This window comes from Phodopus roborovskii, unplaced genomic scaffold, assembly GCF_943737965.1.
Source record: "Phodopus roborovskii unplaced genomic scaffold, PHOROB, whole genome shotgun sequence".
Taxonomy (NCBI): Eukaryota; Metazoa; Chordata; class Mammalia; order Rodentia; family Cricetidae; genus Phodopus; species Phodopus roborovskii.
Window position 1 is genome coordinate 1,682,594 of NW_026126598.1, and position 17,671 is coordinate 1,700,264.

Sequence of the window (17,671 nt, forward strand, 5' to 3'; positions counted from 1 at the left end):
TACATGTTCCTGGCATGGCTATCCACCATCACCTCACACTGGAGATAACACAATTGTGTACCAGTTGGCAAAGGCACAGGCACACTTGGGCACACCTATTGAGCCTGTAAATGTGGGGTGTGCTCTGGTTAGTTTTAACTGTCAATGCGACACAACCCAGATTCACCTCACTTAGAGTCTTAATGAGAAATTATCTAGATTAGGTTGGCCCGTGGGAATATCTATGGGGGATTATCTTGATTGTTAATTAATGCGGGAAGACCCAGTCCACTGTGGGAAGCACCATCCCCAGGGGTCATGAAGAGTACGAGAGAGAAGACATCTAGCCAAGAGCAAGCAAGCAGCAGGCAGGATTCATTTCTCTGCTCTTGACTGTGGATGTCTTGTGGCCAGCAGCTTCAAGCTCTTGTCACGGTGACTTCCCTGCTCTGATAAACTATAACCTGGAAGTGTGAGCTACAATAAACCCCATGTCCCATAAGTTGATTTTGTATCAGGGTGTTTTATCACAGCAACAGAAAAGACAATTAGAAAAGAGGGACTTGCAGGTAATTGCACCAGGTGAGAGGAGCCCGACTAGAGGCTGATCAGGGTTCATGCTAGGTGGTGGTGGTGTTATCCATGTACTACATGGGTGCATTTTATGGTCTGTAAATCATGTTAACAAGCCTGTTCACACATTTAAAGGCATGGTACACATATATGGTTCTAATTCAGACTATAAAACACTATAATTATAAAGAAAAGCGAACCCTATCCAACCTTAACCAATTTTTTTTCTTGCAGTCAGCTAACATTAGCCCTCTTCCTTGTGTTTAGAGATATTTTACACATGGAAAAGCATATAAATGCATTTTGTGTGCTCACGCACGCGCGCGCGCGCACACACACACACACATTATATATATATATATATACACACACACTATATATATATACACACACTATATATATATATATATATATCATATAGTATCAGGTAATTCTCCTCTATCCTTTATTTTTATCACGGGATCTGCAGTATGCTTTGAGAGCCATGATTGTGCAGTCCGACACATGACTAGCCTGTGACATGCTGGCACGGAAGAAACAAAAAGCTTGCTCTCATTTCTTCTTAACATCTCCGTCACTCTTGGCTTCCCAGTGTTGCAGTGATGCCGACCACAGGCCATACCTTTCTTAGGCAGCTGTGAAGGGTGAGCTGGTCTCAGCTTACACAACCCCCTCTACTAGAACCGGGGTGCACCCCAACCCCCAACCTGTTGACACTTACCTCCGTGGCTGCTGATGTGAAGGTTCCTTCTAGGATGAGTGTTGGGTGTGGCCTTTCACACCTGGACAGGTAACTTCACAAGAAGAGTCCTGAGAAGTGGGAACAGTCTCTCCAAGGCCAGACATCTTAATTTTAGGTGGCTAGTGGAAGATGGTGGTTTTCTGTCTTGCCTGGTACCTCGACTGCTTTGCCCCAATAAAGTCACGGATGCTATCTTAATTATAAAACTGTTGGCCAATGGCTAGGGCTTCTTATTGGCCAGCTCTGTCTTAATTACTTAACTACTAATCTATGTATTTCTACATGGCATTATCTTACCAGAGGATGCCTGGTGATCCTATCGTCCTGGTCTCTACATGGCATCTCTTTTCTCAAGGCTTCTCTCTGCCTCCTCTCCCCAGAATTCTCCTATACTTCTGCCACCTGGGCTTTCAGATCTTCATCAGCCTGAAAAGGGAAGTTTGCTGTTTTGGAGTTCAACTCAAATGGGATTCTGTACGGAATTCTTCTGAGCCAGTTCCTGCCCTATGCCCATTGGGTAGATGGTACCAGCCTGAAGTATGAAATGGGGGCAGTCTGAGGTGGTTTCAGCAGAGTAGTGATCAGCGGCAGACATTGTAGCCTGGGTTCCCATCCCACACTTATTATCTGGTACACTGAGTTCTGTGGATGAATTCTGGGGACACAGCTGCCTCTTGCTCACTATCCCCATGTTCCAGGACCATATGAGCGAGAGTACAGTAAAAACAAGAGGCCAGAGCAGAGCTGGTGCCCTGCCTACATAAGCCTTAGAGTTATCGTTATGTCAGACGTGGCCATGTGCCGTTTCTCTGGGCCAGCCAGAAAGACAGGACAGCCCATGGGGTGGGGGCATTTCACACCCCTCTCCCTCATTTTATCTCCTAATGTTTAATGTTATTACACTTGGTGTGTGTGTGTGTGTGTGTGTGTGTGTGTGTGTGTGTTTTGACATCCATACCATGGCATGAGTATGAAAATCAGAGTCAACTTCCAGGAATGGGTTTTCTCCTCTTACCTTGTAGGGCCCTAGGGATCGAACTTAGATCACCAGGCTTGGCAGCAAGCATATTTGCCCACTGAACCATCTTGCCAGGTCTCAAATCCCTTAAATGTCCCAAATGGGGGGGAAGGTTACGTGTCCCCTTTATTACCAAGATTTCCCCAAAGGGAGAGAAAAGAAACAGATGCTGGGGTAGAGGCAATTTACAAATGCCTAAGTCGAGAAAAGGACTCTGGGAGGGTGTGGAGTCTGGCCTCTCCCCACACCTTTGAATGCCACAGGACTCGTGTGCTCTGCTCTCTTGCCTTGATTGAGTGGTCTCAGGCTCGGAGATGCCCACTTCACGACTTCAGATTTGACTGCAGAAGCCACACACCCTTCTCGATGACCCGTTTTCAATAAAGACAGCATGAGCTCAAAGTGGAGCCCTCTCTGGTGTTTTGTTGTGTTGGCCACTGTGTAGTAAACATTAGCTCGATGCTGTTTTGTTGGGGTGACATGGAGGTCAGTACGGGTTGTGCTCTGAATGGGGATCAAGACTTATGCCCCATGCTCAGCTCTGGAAAATGACCACCCTGCTGCCCAGAGCTCTGGTGACTTTAGCTCAAGTCACTCACTGCTGCTAACACAGACCATGCTTATCTCTCTTGGTGCTAGCTTTAAACGTTTCCTTCTACTGGGGTCCCTCAGCACACAGGTGGCATGTTAAAGGGGAATCAGGAGCAGTTTTTAATGTTTTAAAAAAATTGAATGTTATGCATGTGGGTGTTTTTACCTGTGCACTACATGTGTGCATTTTCCACCCAGAAGAGGGCATCGGATCACATAGAACTGGAGTTATAGATGGTTGTTAGTTGCTCTGTAGGTGCTGGGAATTAAACTCAGTCCCTTGGAAGAGCACTAAGCCAGGGAACAATTTTTAATCTGGGATTGGAATGAGTCCCCTAGAGGGTCGGCATTTATGACACAGCAGACAGAATTTCTCCTGACGGGCAGGTGGATGCCTCCTGCTCTGTTCTGTGACTTCTTGGGGTGAGAGGTATGGACAGATGGAAGCAGGTAGGTCACCATCCCTGCCATTGCTGCTGTCTGTGACTGTCACCCCCAGGTCCATGGCTTCCGTGCATCTCAAGGCCCTGTGCCTGGTGACAAATGCAGGCATCTCTCCAGGACAGGGACATGGGGCAAAGGTGTTCCCTTTGCTGGGTGAAGTTTTTGGTCTTGAGGGCAGAGAACTAACTGCCCGTGATACCGTTTGCTTGTTCCTTCCTCCTAGTCTGAAGATTGTGACCCACTTTGGCCTGAAACCCAGCAAGTTGTGATTTTGGGGACTTGAAGAGACTGTATTCCTAGGTCTGCTGTGCTGTGCCCAAAGGCTTTCTGTGGGAGGGCAGCAACTAGTGTGGCAAGAGCCCCACAACCCCAAGTCCTTTATTCTCTCCAAAGCCAGGCCTCGCACCTGCTTCACTCTGTGTTGACAGTTGAGACCAGCAGGTGGCGGTATTGTCCTGTGAGCCTGGTCGGGGCAGCCAAGGACAGGCAGCCAGGGCTGCCCCTGTGGCCCACACCTGCTTGGTACTGCATGTCCACCTCCTTCCCAGCTCATGGCTGCTAACATTTCAGGAAAAGGGACTTCAGGCTTTTGGGGAAATATTTTTCCTTCTGCCAGAATTGTTTACAATGAGTGGTTTTAATTATGGTGTGGCTCCTGCCGATGTGTCTATTCTTTGCCCTCCTCATAGGTTCTTTCCCCACAGACTTCGAGGTCATAGGATCAGTTCAAGGTCTCTGTTGAGTCTCTCTTTGCTTTGGTTACAATCTGGAACCAGCTGTAGGTGGCTGGTTCCACCCCATCCCTGTTGTGTGACCTAGACTAGTTTCTTGACATCTCTGTGCTCCTACTTCGACATCATTAAAGAGCCAGGATTATATTACAAATTCATGTGACAATCACATATTGGTATTAGTAATTTGAGAAATAATGTAGGTATTTTATAGGGTTGTGCAAAAACTACATGCATGAAACCCAGTGTCTATAAATACATTTAGAGCACATAGGAACTGTGTTAATGCAGTTAGAACAGCCACAGGCACACAGTAGGTCTGCAACAACCCCTAGTTGTTATTACTATACTGTTACTATGACTGCTGGTTTTTGCATTTGTCTCTATTAATTTCCTTGAGTATGTTGGGGCATGTTTGCCACAAAGCAGGAGTTAGTTCTTTCTTACCTTGTGGGTCCCAAGGTTCAAGTGTCAAGCTTGACTCCAGGCACCTTTACTTGCTGAGCCATCTCACTGGCTGTTGTTACCAAATCTTATTCTTTGGCTACTAAATGGCCAATTTGCATCAACACCAGCCAGTGTTGCAATCCCCCTTTTGGAGACCTGGCAACACTCAAAATGATACAAGCCCTTTAATGAGGCACATTGTATGCTGTTTCATTGCATTCAATGTAATCCCAGAGACAGGGTTTCTCTGTGTAGCCCTGGCTGTCCTGGAACTTACTCTGTAAATCAGGCTGGCCTTGAACTCAAAGAGGATCCTCCTGCCTCTGCCTCCTGAGTGCTGGGATTAAAGGTGTGCACCACTATGCCCAGCCCCCCCAGTTTAAAAAAAAACACCTTTGTCTTCTCCCTGACTGGAAGTCCCTCTGCTGGGGGGGGGTGTGGAGGGGGCATCCAGGGAGACATAACGGGACAAATTCAGCAGAACTCTGCAGCAGCTTCTGCAGGGAGAGGCTGTGACTTCACTTTGCTCCCTTCCACTGCTTGCTTGTTCCCTGTGCACCTTTGGAATTGGCCCTATGAATGGCTCTGGGCCCCTGAACCAGCTGCCAAGTGTGACTTGTTGTTTATGCACATGTTACGTGTAGATTTTTAAAAAATGAGCCTCTCATGCCAAATGATCACAGAGTAGGTGGCCTCAAGCACAAGGAATTAACACTCACACATGGAGGCCAGAAGCCCACATCCTACCCATAGTGCCTCCTGCAGGCTCCTGCCCAGTCCAGAAGGGTTGGAAGGAAGGGGCCCTTGGGTATCACTTTTACCATCTTTGGTAATCCGATTTTCAGCCAGACTGCTTGGTTATTATCTGAGGTTGCCTCTGTCATCTGCGTGATGTGTATGAGACATTGGTCCGTGTGCCTTTGTAATTTGATTTGCTGACTAGCCTGCTCAACACACCTGTCACAGTCCATCTATACTCAGAGCTATTTGAAGACATTTGTGAACAGGTGGGGAGATGGTGCTGGGAATGCTCAATCCAGCTGGACCTGTAACCTGAAGCTAGTGTTGACTGACTCTAACTCTTTGGAGACCTATGTAACACAAGAGAATCATTTTGTGGGGCTGGCGAGGTGGCTTAGTTGGTAAGGGTAATTGCCACTAAGCCTAATGGCTTGAGTTTGATCTCCAGAACGCAATACAGGTGGTAGAAGGAGCTGTCCTCTGACTGCCACTCATATGCTGTGGCACATACTTGTACATACACATATGCACATACAAGAGAATAAGAAATGGAAAAGAGTTTTTGTGTGTGGTGTGTGTATATGCATATGGAGATCATGCTCCAGCTTGGTTTTGAGACGGGGTTTCTCACTGAACTTAGAGAGTGTGGATGAGCCCCAGAGATCCTCCTGCTTCTGCCTCCTGATTGCTAGGATTATAGGTGTGTGTCATCACACCAGGCTATTTATAAGGGTGTTGGGGACTAAAACTTGGGTCCCCATGCTTGTGTGATAAGAACTTTGAAAGAATCATAGATACCCCTAAAATCATTTAAAAATTTACTAATTTATTTACTTACTATTTTTATGTGTCTTGTGTATGTGTGCCTGTGTGAGTTTATCTGCACGATGTTCATGCAGTACCCATGGAGGCCAGAAGAGGGCATTGAATCCCCTGGAACAGTTGTGAGCCACCATGAGGGAACTAGGAACAGAACCTGGGTCCTCTGCAAGAGCGGTCAGTGCTCTTAACCACTGAGCCATCTTTTGAGCCCCCAGATAACCAGTGTTCATTTCAGTAATGAACACATGAAGGGGAAGCCTTGTTTCAGTTAGTGAGAAGTCCAAATTAAGTGTCTCTGTGTGACACTCCCACAGACTTGCATGGTGGCAAGTGACTTAACTTGGTCGCCTCATGGCTGGTGGGTGGAGGTGACAGAGGGAGACTGCCTTCGTGTATAAATGGAGGTGACAGGCAGCACAGGGCCTCCTGCCTGGGAACCCCTCTGCCACCTGTGGGCCTCATCTGCTTTCCAATCAGACAGCAGCAGGACTGTCAGGATCATTTAGCCAGTGTCTCTCTCTTCCTTAAACATCTCCAAGGTGCCCAATTTAGAATAAATATAAATGGAAATTAGGACGAGGTCCTGAGAACATCCTACTGTTTAGCAGCTGACAGTGTCTATAGGAGGTCAAAATTACTGTCATGAGGAGATCTATAGAACCCATTTAATGAGGCCCTTTCTACATCTGCTACTCCATGGAAATCTTTCACGTGGGCTTAACAGCCCTCTGCTCTTGTCATCCATCTTGATTTCCTCCTGGCTAAAGGCAGCTGTTTACGTTAAGTGTGAGCCCTGTGGTTTGAGTCCCGTGGTTTGAGTTCTTGTAGGAGTGGGGCCACAGCTGTCCAGACCTCAAGGAGCCACCGACAGCGCATGTGTCAGCTAGTATATTATTTACTTTCTTATTGCTCTGACAAAATAAATGGCAGGAGCAGCTATTGGCAGGGAATTTTATTTTGGCTCACAATTGGATGGTGCGGTCCATCATGGAGAGGAAGGCGTGGTGGCAGGAGCTTGAGTCAGCTGGTCACATTGTGTCTATGGTTAGGAGGCAGAAAGACATGGATGCTGGGGCTCAGCTCACTCTCCTTAACTGGATGGAGGGGTGATGTGTACATGCCACAGCCCACGTGTGGGGGTTAGGGGACAGATTTCAGGAGCTGGGCCTCATCTCCCACCTTAAGTCAGGGCAGGGCCTCTAGACTGCATGTTCAGGCTCGGTGTCCCTTGAGCTTCTAGATGATTCTCCTGTCTCTGCCACCCATCCCTCCCCAAGAGTATTAGGGTTATAGATGTATGCCATGGCATCTGGATCTTTTATTTCTTTTTTAAGTGAGTTTATTTATTCATTTTTACTTTATGTGTGTCAGTGAGGGTATCAGATCCCCGTAACTGGAGTCATAGACAGTTGTGAGCTGCCATGTGGGTGCAGGGAATTAAATATATGGACCTGGGTCCTCTAGAAGAGCAGCCAGTGCTCTTAACCCCTTTAAAACATGGGTTCTAGAGATTTATCTAGGGTTTCCAGGGTTGTCAGGCTAGAGCCTGTATCTGTTGAGCCATCTTGCTGGTCTTTCTTTTTATTTAGTCTAGGATTCCAGTGCATGCAATGGTACCACCCACATTCAGAGTGACACACCCACATCCCGCCAAGTTGGCAATGAAAGAAAGGGTCATCTTTAGCTGTTGTAAAAACTCCCAGATGTGGGTCAACTCCGTCAAAGACGACCCCTCATTTACACTCCCTTCATTCAGACATCCCACCACATCTTATCCACAAACATGCCCCCTCCATCTCTGGCTGATGGGTGTGTTCCTTTTGCTACTTTGACACTTTTCTTCCTGCCTGGGCTCTACGGAGATGCCAGGGAGCATGTGCAATCAGTCTGCCACTTTAAATTGAGTTCCATATCTTTGTTTTTATAAAGACAGAGTGTCAATATTTCTCTTAGACTGAATAAGCAACACATGTTCCCGAGAACTTGAAAATTATCCACGTAGAAGGAAATAGAAGGTTGAGAGGCACCTTGGGGCACACACCCAGAGCCTCAGCCCTGCTAACGAGAGTCTGTTTAGGCTTTGGGGTGGGAACGTTGAATGAATAATTTGACGTCAGGTTGGAAGAAGTCAGATAGCCAGCTGAGCTAACTACGCTTTGCTATGGTAGCCAGAACAAAGTGCCGCAAAGCAGGCAACTTTGACAGTAGTTTTCTCATAGTCTAGACCGAAAGAAGTCTTAGGTCATGGTGTCAGCAGGTCCAGTTTCTTCTGGGACAGCTCTCCCTGGCTTACTGGTGGCAGCTGTCTCTCCGTGTCTTCCAGGGTCCCCTGTCTGTGTCTGTGTGTACCCTGATTCCTTCCCTTTATTTTTATAAGGCTAACAATCATGTTGAGTTAGGATTAATTCAGATGTCCTCATTTGAACTGAATTGCCTCGCCAAAGACTTTCTCCAAATACAGCCACGTTCTGGGGACCTTGGGGTTTGGAAATTGTGGCTCATGATTATCTTAGTTTGAGGAGTAGAGTCTGTAATGGCACGAAGGTCCTGGTGGCAGGAGCGTGAGGCAGCTGGCTCCGTGTTGTCCACAGTCAGGAAGCAGAGAGATATGGATTCTGGTGCTCAGCTCACTTTTTCCTCCTTAGTCCATCCAGGACCCCAGCCCATGGGATGGTGGCACCTGCATCTTCTACCTCATTCAGCCTAATCAGCCTAATCAGGCCCTTACAGGCCTGCCTGAGGTTTGTCTGCTAGCTGGTTCTAGATCCTGTCAAGTTGAGAATCAACTCGAGCCAGTGTAATAGAACTGTTATATATTAAGCTATGTTGGAAAAACACACTGATTCTCACTACAAGGCATTGGCTACAGCATGAAGGTTGTGAACTTGACCCCAAGTGTGCTTTGGGTAATAGAGATACAGATGGGAAGAGGGATCAGGAGAAATGGGAAAGCATGTTTTAGACAAGATGGTTATTTAAGAGAATAGTCTCCATCATGGTCCAGGATAATGCCAGGAATAAGGGGTAAGAGTGGGGTGTTAGTGGCTGAGGGTTTGGGGAACAGAGGAGGGTGTGTGTACTTCCTGATGGGGAACATTCAACCAGTACACACAAGAACGAGGGGCTGCTGGTAAATTGACAGCCCTTCCTCCAACAACCATTAATTGCCAAAAGTCCCCCAGGGAGGGGTAAGTTGCCTCCTACCCACCCCCAATCAAGAAACTAATGATGCTCAGAGGGCCACACACAGAAGACATGCAAGTAAAAGGGGTAAGAGACGAAGCCCATGTGTGTGAGAGTGACTAAAATTCATTATATAAATGTATGGTACTGTCACAAACAAACAAAACTCCCACAAGCCTAAAGTCTAATTAGTTCATCCACTGGCTGAATCCAGGGTGTACCAGTTTTCAACATTTGTTGGATTCTTACTGTACATTATGCATGGAGAGAAATTCCAGCACAACTCAGGAAATAAATATGGGGATGGACTTGTGTGCACACATTCATGTGGATACTACCATCCACAGAAACAGGGTGCCTTAGTTAGGGTTTCTGTTGCTGTGAAGAGACACCGTGACCAGACCAACTCTTATACAAAAACACATTTAATTGGGGCTGGCTTAGAGTTTCAAATGTTTAGTCTATTATTATAATGGTGGGATATGGAGGCGTGCAGGCAGACATGGTGCTGGTGAATGAGCTGAGAGTCTATATTTTGATTCGCAGGTAGTAAGGAAAGAACTGGCTTGAGCTTCTGAGACCTCAAAGTCTTCCCCTGCAGTGACACACTTCCTCCAGCAAGGCCATGCTTACCTCCTAATAGTGCCAATTCCTATGGGCCAAGTATTTAAACACATGAATCTTTGGGGGGACATTTCTACTCAAACCACCACACAGAGTGAGAGTATAGGTGAACCTACATTATATCTTGGGGTACTGGGGAGCCATGATGACCAAAAGGCCAGTGACTTTGTCCTCTGTGCAGTTGCTTCCCTTGGACTGTCCTCTGCTGTGGCAGGCCTGCCTTGCATGAAGGTCCACCGGTTCAGTCTAATCAGTGCACTGTGTGAGTGCTGTGCTGTCGCCTCTAGGACATACAGAAAGAACCGAGTTTCTTGCTTTCATGTCATGGACAGCTTGGGCTTTTAAGAGCTGCCTTTGTTACCACCGCAGTTCACTCCGTGTGCAATTGGCTGGTGGAGTTTCTTTCTGGCAGCACAAGAGTGTTTAGTGGCAAGACTCTGCCTAAAGTTTGACAGCTTGGTTAGATCCACATTGGGCATTTACTATCTGTATGAGTTTTGGTGACCTGTGTAAGCTTCTTGAGGGTGGTGGTGGTAATGGTGGTGGTGGTGATGATGATACTGGTGATGTTAATGATGGTGGTGATGATATTGATGATGGTAATGATACTGTTGATGATGGTAGTGATGAGGATGGTGGTGATGGTGATGATACTGATGATGATGGTAGTGATGATGATTGTGGTGATCTTAACGATGTGATGATAATGACATTGATGGTGATGATGATAGTGATGATGGTATTGATGATTATGGTGATGGTGATTGCACTTTTGATTTCCTTTGCCCTTAGTTTTCTGTATTTTATCTTGATTTTGTTGCTATAGCATGCAATCACCTCTAACACTCACTGGACAAGCTGGCTTATGTTTCAAGACTGGCTATCTCTGCCTCTACTATTCACATGGTGCTCACTCAGTGCTCACTAGTGTTCTTGAGCCTTCAGAGTGGTGCCTCTTCCTACGTATGTTAATTTGAATCCTTTTGGGAAAAGACAAAAAACAAATCTGGCCTCAGAGACTGTGTTTTCTGCATCCCCGAGCTAGTGTTGGAGCTCACAAAGATCTCCCTCTAGGTCCTGTCTTCATGACCACGAGACTTGTACAAGCGTAGTTACACCCGGGCTACTCAGGTGCCAGTGGGTCACCAGCAGAAGGTGAGGGCCACTGTTGGTCACACTGGTGAGGAGGTTTTGAAAGACCTGCTAGGCTGGGTTTCTGGAGAGAAAGTTTTCTGTGCCTGGCTCTCCATGCCCATGCTGTCTATGGGAATTGGAGAAAGGGAGACTTAGTTGCACTACATCCTCTACCTCTGTCCAGGCAGGTAACTCTCGGCCACACAGCTGGTCAGTTATTTCCCACATAGGGCTGGTGGTAGTGCTCCTAGAGACTGTTTTCCAGGTCTGTGGACCATAGCAGCTTTAGGCAAGTCTGGCTTTGGGGTTCAAGGCTTCAGGTTCTACCAGTCATGACTGAGACCCATGTTCAGAAGGTGTTGGTAGCCAAGCACAGCAGGTGCCATGCAGCCACTGTCTTTGAGTCTCCCTACACCCCACCAGCTACTTCCTCATGGGCGCTCCTTCATTCCCTCCTCTACCCCAACTCGAGTTCTCCGAGTCTTTCTCACAGCCGCCTGTACTTGCTCTTTTGCATTAGGGCATCAGGAACCACAGCATCTTCTGGTACACCCCATGCTGACTCTGAACCTGGGCTTAACTTTTTGGTTCCCATGGAGGCCAGGATGAGCAGTCCTTTCTGCTGGCTCCCTGAGACCTTCCTCATTTCCTGCTCTCTGTGCCCATCTCCTGTCTTCCAATGGCAATAAGCTCTCTAAGAAAATAGCAGACCAAAAAGGACCTCCTGTCATAGTCCACACACGGGCTCGTCTTCCTGAAGGTGGGGAAAAGTATGGCCCTTCTCTATGACATTTTGGAATCCGAGGGAGGGATGTTAGCTCCTCAGGCCAGAGCTGGAGTGCTTCCCAGGACACCTCCAGGGCTTCATAAATGCTCCTAAATCAAGGTAGCATGTTTGGTTATTATCTGGTTGGAGGAGAGGATGTGGGCTCAGCTGTGGATGTCTGTGGCTGCCCATAGAGATGGTGAGATAAAATTTATGTCACATTTGCTTGATTGATGGTGGAACAGGAGTGAGACTTCATAGGGATGTGTCTGACAAAATGGAGGCTTTGCCCACAACAAAGAGAAGGAACAGCTTTAGGTTCCTCATGAGCCGATGTTCTGGGTGATGTAGCATAACCACCTGAAAGATAAAGGAATAAGCCAATCTACAAGGAAGACGAGGTTGTGAAAGTGTGTGTTTACTTTGATATCCTTCTCTGAATTTCTAAATAAATTAGAATTTAAACCCTGTTCTAGACACTGCCTGCATTGTAGGAGAAGGTATAACAAGAACCATAGGAGGGCCAGGTGGTCTCATGGTCCCTCCAACGGGGGTCATCTTTCCTTGTTCACTGTGGTCCAGTGGTGAGTTATTCCATCAGAACATGCACATGGGGTTTAATTTTCTGGTTTGGAGGGGCAAAAAAAAGTATACCCAAGGAAATACCAATTTAAATTTCATCTGGTGAAGTAATTCTAATTCCGACATGTCATGTTTTCACTCATATGTGGAGCCTAAATAACACACACACACACACACACACGTATACCACAAACACATACGCATATGCATACATACCTACATATATATGAACATACATATATATGTTCACACACCACATACACATAAACAGATGCATGCATGCATGTACACACAGTACACACACAACCTGTTTCTGCATGTGGGTTACATATTTTAATAAATCATATTTGGTTATTGTAACACATTGAAAGTAGAAATATAAATAGTAAAAGAAAATCTTTGTTGACTTTCATAGACATACAGGTTTAAATATATACATGCATATATAAATCTTAGTTTTATACTAAGTATACACATATACACATGCATATATAAATCTTAGTTTTATCTCAAATAGGGTCATATGTGAAAATCTGCTTCATTCCTATAACAGAGTACCAGAGACTGGGTAACATGTAAAGAAGAGAGGTTTAGGGCTGGTGAGATAGTTCAATGGGTAAAAGTACTTTCTGTTATGCTTGAAGACCTGAGTTCAATCCCAGGATCTATATAGTGAGAGAACCAACTCCTGCAGGTCATCCTATGACCTTCACATGTGTGCACTATGGCACATATAATCACACACATCACATACTACATTAAAAAGAATAGAGGTTTAGTTGTGTGTGCATGTCCCTTCCCATGGTGCATCTGGTTTTAATCTTACATACTCCTAGTTGTACATAGGTGGGGAGGTCTCTCTCCAAATTTACTTAAGGACACAATTTTGTGTATGCACTCCAGATTGACCTTTGCATTCTTCATACCTGGATATATTGGGGAGATATTTGAGCACTGGTGTTAAGGTGTCAGATACCCAGAACTGGAGTTACAGACAACTGTGAGCTGCCATGTGGGTGCTGGGAATTGAACCTGGGTCCTCTGGAAGAGCAGCCAGTGCTCTTAACCGCTGAGCTATCTCTCCAGCTCTGGGAAGATATTTAAATAGGAACTAAGTTTGGTTGTTGTTATGGGGAGGTGTGTAAGTGTAGCCTGAGTAGGTAGGAGTCCAAGGTTGCTGGGTGCACTGTTGAGAGAGGATTGTGCACAGCAAGCTGTCGAATGCACTGTTAGAAGAGTGGAGTGTGTGTAACCCAAACCAGGGGGAGTCCTGAGCTTCTAACTCATTAGAGCTTGCCTCCCTTGATGGGAAGAGTTTACATTTGTCTGTTTAACTCCATGACTGTTGGATTTTTGGGCAGTTGGTCTACTTTGCATTCTGTACTTGGCTTTGCTGGAAGATTCTTAGGCATCTTTGACTTTTTTCCATGATGAGAGGGGGAGAAGGGCTATGTGGCTATGGCGTACCTTGCTGGAATAGTGGGTGGAGATGATGTTATATTCATTTATTTCCTCATGTATCAGAACAGACCTTGACCCTGACCCTACTTTCCCTTTTTGTGCAGAGAGCACAGGTCGAGGCGTTGCAGACAGCCTGCAGAGGTTTGCTTCGCTGCCTGCCTACCTCCCAGCCAGCTTTCACGTCTCTGATGCTGAAGAGGCATTCTTCCTCAAGGAGGCCAACCAGGACCTCATGCGCAATGCCAGCCTGCAGGCCCGATCCGCCACACTCTTCATCCACCGAGCCCAGAGCCCTCCTGCCATCAACGCCAGCTACGGCCCCTTCTCTGTGGAGAAGACTGTGCCCTGGGACTTCCTGCTCACACCTACCCCTTTCGGAAATATGGAGAGGTTCCCTTTCAACTGGAGGCTCAAGTCCCACATCCTCGACAGTTCCATCTTTTCCAACAGACCCAAAGTGCAGACACTGTTCTATGTCACTGGCATGGGCTGGGATGACAGCGACCCTGGGGACGATCTCCCCTGTGTCAAGATGTTTGCTTTCCCAGAGGCCAGGGAAGTGGCAGCCAGCTGCAGGCTGCAGGGGGCCCCTGGACTGTGTGTGGCAGAGCTGGAGTTATTGCCTGAGTGGTTCAGCTCTGGTCTGGACCTGGAACCCGAGGAGGAGATCCCGGCGATCCTGGGTGGCACGGCCATGGAACTCTTCTTTGCGCTTTATCCGGCCAATGAGGCTGGTCAGTGCCCACTGGAGGAGGAGGGTAAATGGGAGAATAACATCCACTCAGAACAGGAGGAGCCTCAGCAGGTGCTCCCTGCCCGGGAGAGGATTGGCAGTGTGGTGGTCTACCCTACCCAGGACGACCTGCGGTGGTCCTTGGTGAACATAGATGACAATGTCGCCCTCTCCATTCCTCTGAACCTCATCCGAGAAGGGGACACTGCCACCTTCTTGGTGTCTCTGACCAGTGGCTCCGTGGCGGACCAGTTCACCCTTCGGTAAGTAGTTTTGTGACATCAGATGGGGGTGGGCGAGAGAATTGGCCCTGGTGAACCCTGAACTGTCGGCTGCTAGAATGGAGCTGCTCACTGGATCACCATCCAGTGTTTACCAGAGGTTCCTGTGTTCGATTCTAGTTAAGGTGGTGAGGATGGGTTTTATCCACTCTCTTCCGATGGACGAGGCACCAGTTCCATCTGCTGGCTGGCTGTGACTAAGTTAGAGGTCTGTCATCCCCAGAGCCTGGGAGACAGAGCCCTGTCTTTCTAGAGGATTCTATGTCAAAGAAATGGCTCTTGGGTCCTTGAGAGAGAGACATTTATGGGCTTTAAGAGGTGATTACAGTTCAGATAGGGGAGATGGAGTGCCATGTACCAGGTATGTGCAGACAGTATCAGACCTTCCCAGATGCTCTCAGGCACTTGGAGCCCATCTGTGGACAGCTCTCCATTCCTGTGGATCACTCTGGAGTTCTGTCATGTCTCAGTGCCAGGATGGTGGGGTTGCTCAGTACTGAGAGTTCTGCAGGCCCGGAGACCAGCACAGTGGGACCCTAACACGAGACCCAAGTGAGATGACAGCTGGGGTTTGGGAGATATTCTAGAAAGTGCTCAGTGGCGACTCTGCGCTTTGTGCCACCTTTTGTCCCTCTGATGATTTCTCAGCTCTGTTGTTGTGGCCTGAAAACAGCTATGATGAGGGGGTGGGTTGCAATAAAACATATTTACAAAAGCAGGCATTTTTTTTATGTCTCCACTGAATGATTAGATTGAAGCCAGAGTAGGAGAGGTCAGCATCCCCATCCTGTTTGTGTGTGTGTGTGTGTGTGTGTGTGTGTGTGTGTGTGTACACCACAGGACAACTTGCTCGGCCCTGAAGGGTGAGCAGAATTTGAGGGTGGGCAAGGGGGGTGAGTCCAAATGGAAGGAGGAGCTTAAGCAAGAGACAAGGACCATACAGATTTATTAAGGTTCAGAATCTGAGGCTGGGGAGACGGCTTCATCAGTAAAATGTTTGCTGTTTCCATCTTCCCCCAGCATTTTGTTTTGTTTTAAACCAACCCCTCTAACTTCTGTCCTCTCCATCATTACTCTGAGCTTCCAAGAGTGGGTGTTTGCAGCTCAGAGCAAGAAACCCACGTACTGTTCATTTACAGAGCATGGCTGCAACACATCAGGCCAGGAACTGAGCTGCAGACTTGGCCTTCCCGGTTCATCTTGCATTGTAGAAACTACCCCTTACCCTTTCTTGCCTGGAGTGACTTCCATGTGGCAGTCTCTGTACTAATCAGTCTGTGCCCCATAGGCTAATGCAACTGTATGGTATTAAGGAAAATGGATGGGGGAGGGGTGAAGACACACATGTGTGTGCGCTCACACACACACAGAGAAGAGAGAGGAGAGAGGAGAGTACCATTTGTGATTTGAATGAGAAATGAGAAATATTTCTCGCATCACATACAGAAGGAAACTCAATTTTGGTGCCTTCACATTGCAGAAGAACTGTTGAGAATTAATTTCACTTTGGAGCCTGGCTGGCTTTCACGGCAGCAATCTATAAGATCATGTAGAAGGTTCTGTCACTGAGCAAGTTCATAAACCCCTAATAGGACCCTTTGACCATAAGAACCACAGACCAAGCCACAGGCAAGCTTTATTTATTTGCCATCTGTATGTAAATTCTGCTGTTATGGAAATTTTGTGGCATCTAGATAAGACACAATGTACTGGAATAGTTGAGCTGAGATACAAAAAAAATTCATGTCTGTGTATAAATGTGGGTGAGAAATTAGCGTGGGATTCAGCCTCATGCCTGGGCCAACCTGTGGTCAAGAGGATGTTTTGTTTATTTAAATGCACAGTACCGGATGGTGTCTTTGAATATGCAGTATTGGGTGGCTCATTTGAATATACAGGACTCACTCAAATGCTAGGTGGGCTTGGAAGAGGGTTTAGTGCATAAATTTCTTGCCTTGCAAACAAGGGGACCTGAGTTCCATCTCCAGAACCCATGCAAAAGAAAGCAGGCATGGTGGTGTGAGATTGTAATCCCAGCACTGGGGGGATGGAGCTGGGAGGTTCCATGGGACTCACAGGTCAGCCAGGGTCTCTTCTGTATTAGTCAGGGTTCTCTGAAGGAGGAGGACTGACAGGATGAACACAGATATTAAGAGGATTTGTTAGAATGACTCAGCATGCAGTCTGGGCAGTTCAACAATGGCCGTCTCCTGACTGGAGGCTGCAAATCTGGTGACTGTTCAGGCCACGAGGCTGGATGTCTCTGCTGTCTCAGTCTGGTGCTTGAGTCCTGGAGGATTCCCGGAGAGCTGCTGGTTTTCAGTCCATGTTGGAGTCTAGAAGAAATTGAATTTAATACCAGCTACAGCAACAGGACAGATGATTCTGCTGGTGAGAGTGAGGGCAAGCAGGCAAAGAGCAAAGTCCTTTCATCTGAGCTGCCACAAGAAGGTCTAGCCCAGGTGTGGAGTGGGTTTTCCTGCTTCAAGAAATCTGATCAAGAAGATCCCTCCTAGGACTGTCCAAGAGTTCGGGTTTTAGTTGATTCCAGATGTAGTTAAGTTGACAACCAGGATCACCATCATGTTTATTTTTCAAGTTCCAGGCCAATATGTGTGTGTGTGTGTGTGTGTGTGTGTGTGTGTGTGTGTGAGAGAGAGAGAGAGAGAGAGAGAGAGAGAGAGAGAGAGAGAGAGAGAGACAGAGACAGACAGACACACACAGGGACCCTGTATCATAGCAAGGTGGTTTGTTATGAGTAGGTTTTTCCCACCGACCTGGTCCCAAGCCATACCAGCCCCAAGTAACACACAGAGATG

The 17,671-nt window shown here is 47.0% G+C and overlaps 1 protein-coding gene across 1 annotated transcript in view; it reads left to right on the forward strand.

Moving 5' to 3' along the window:
* Tmem132b (transmembrane protein 132B) overlaps positions 1 to 17,671 on the forward strand; it is a 232,195-nt gene that overhangs the window by 73,044 nt on the left and 141,480 nt on the right. Inside the window, exon 2 of the mRNA XM_051204993.1 lies at positions 13,943 to 14,834. Within this exon, the coding sequence (XP_051060950.1) occupies positions 13,943 to 14,834 (892 nt within the window). The remainder of the gene's footprint in view (positions 1 to 13,942; positions 14,835 to 17,671) is intronic.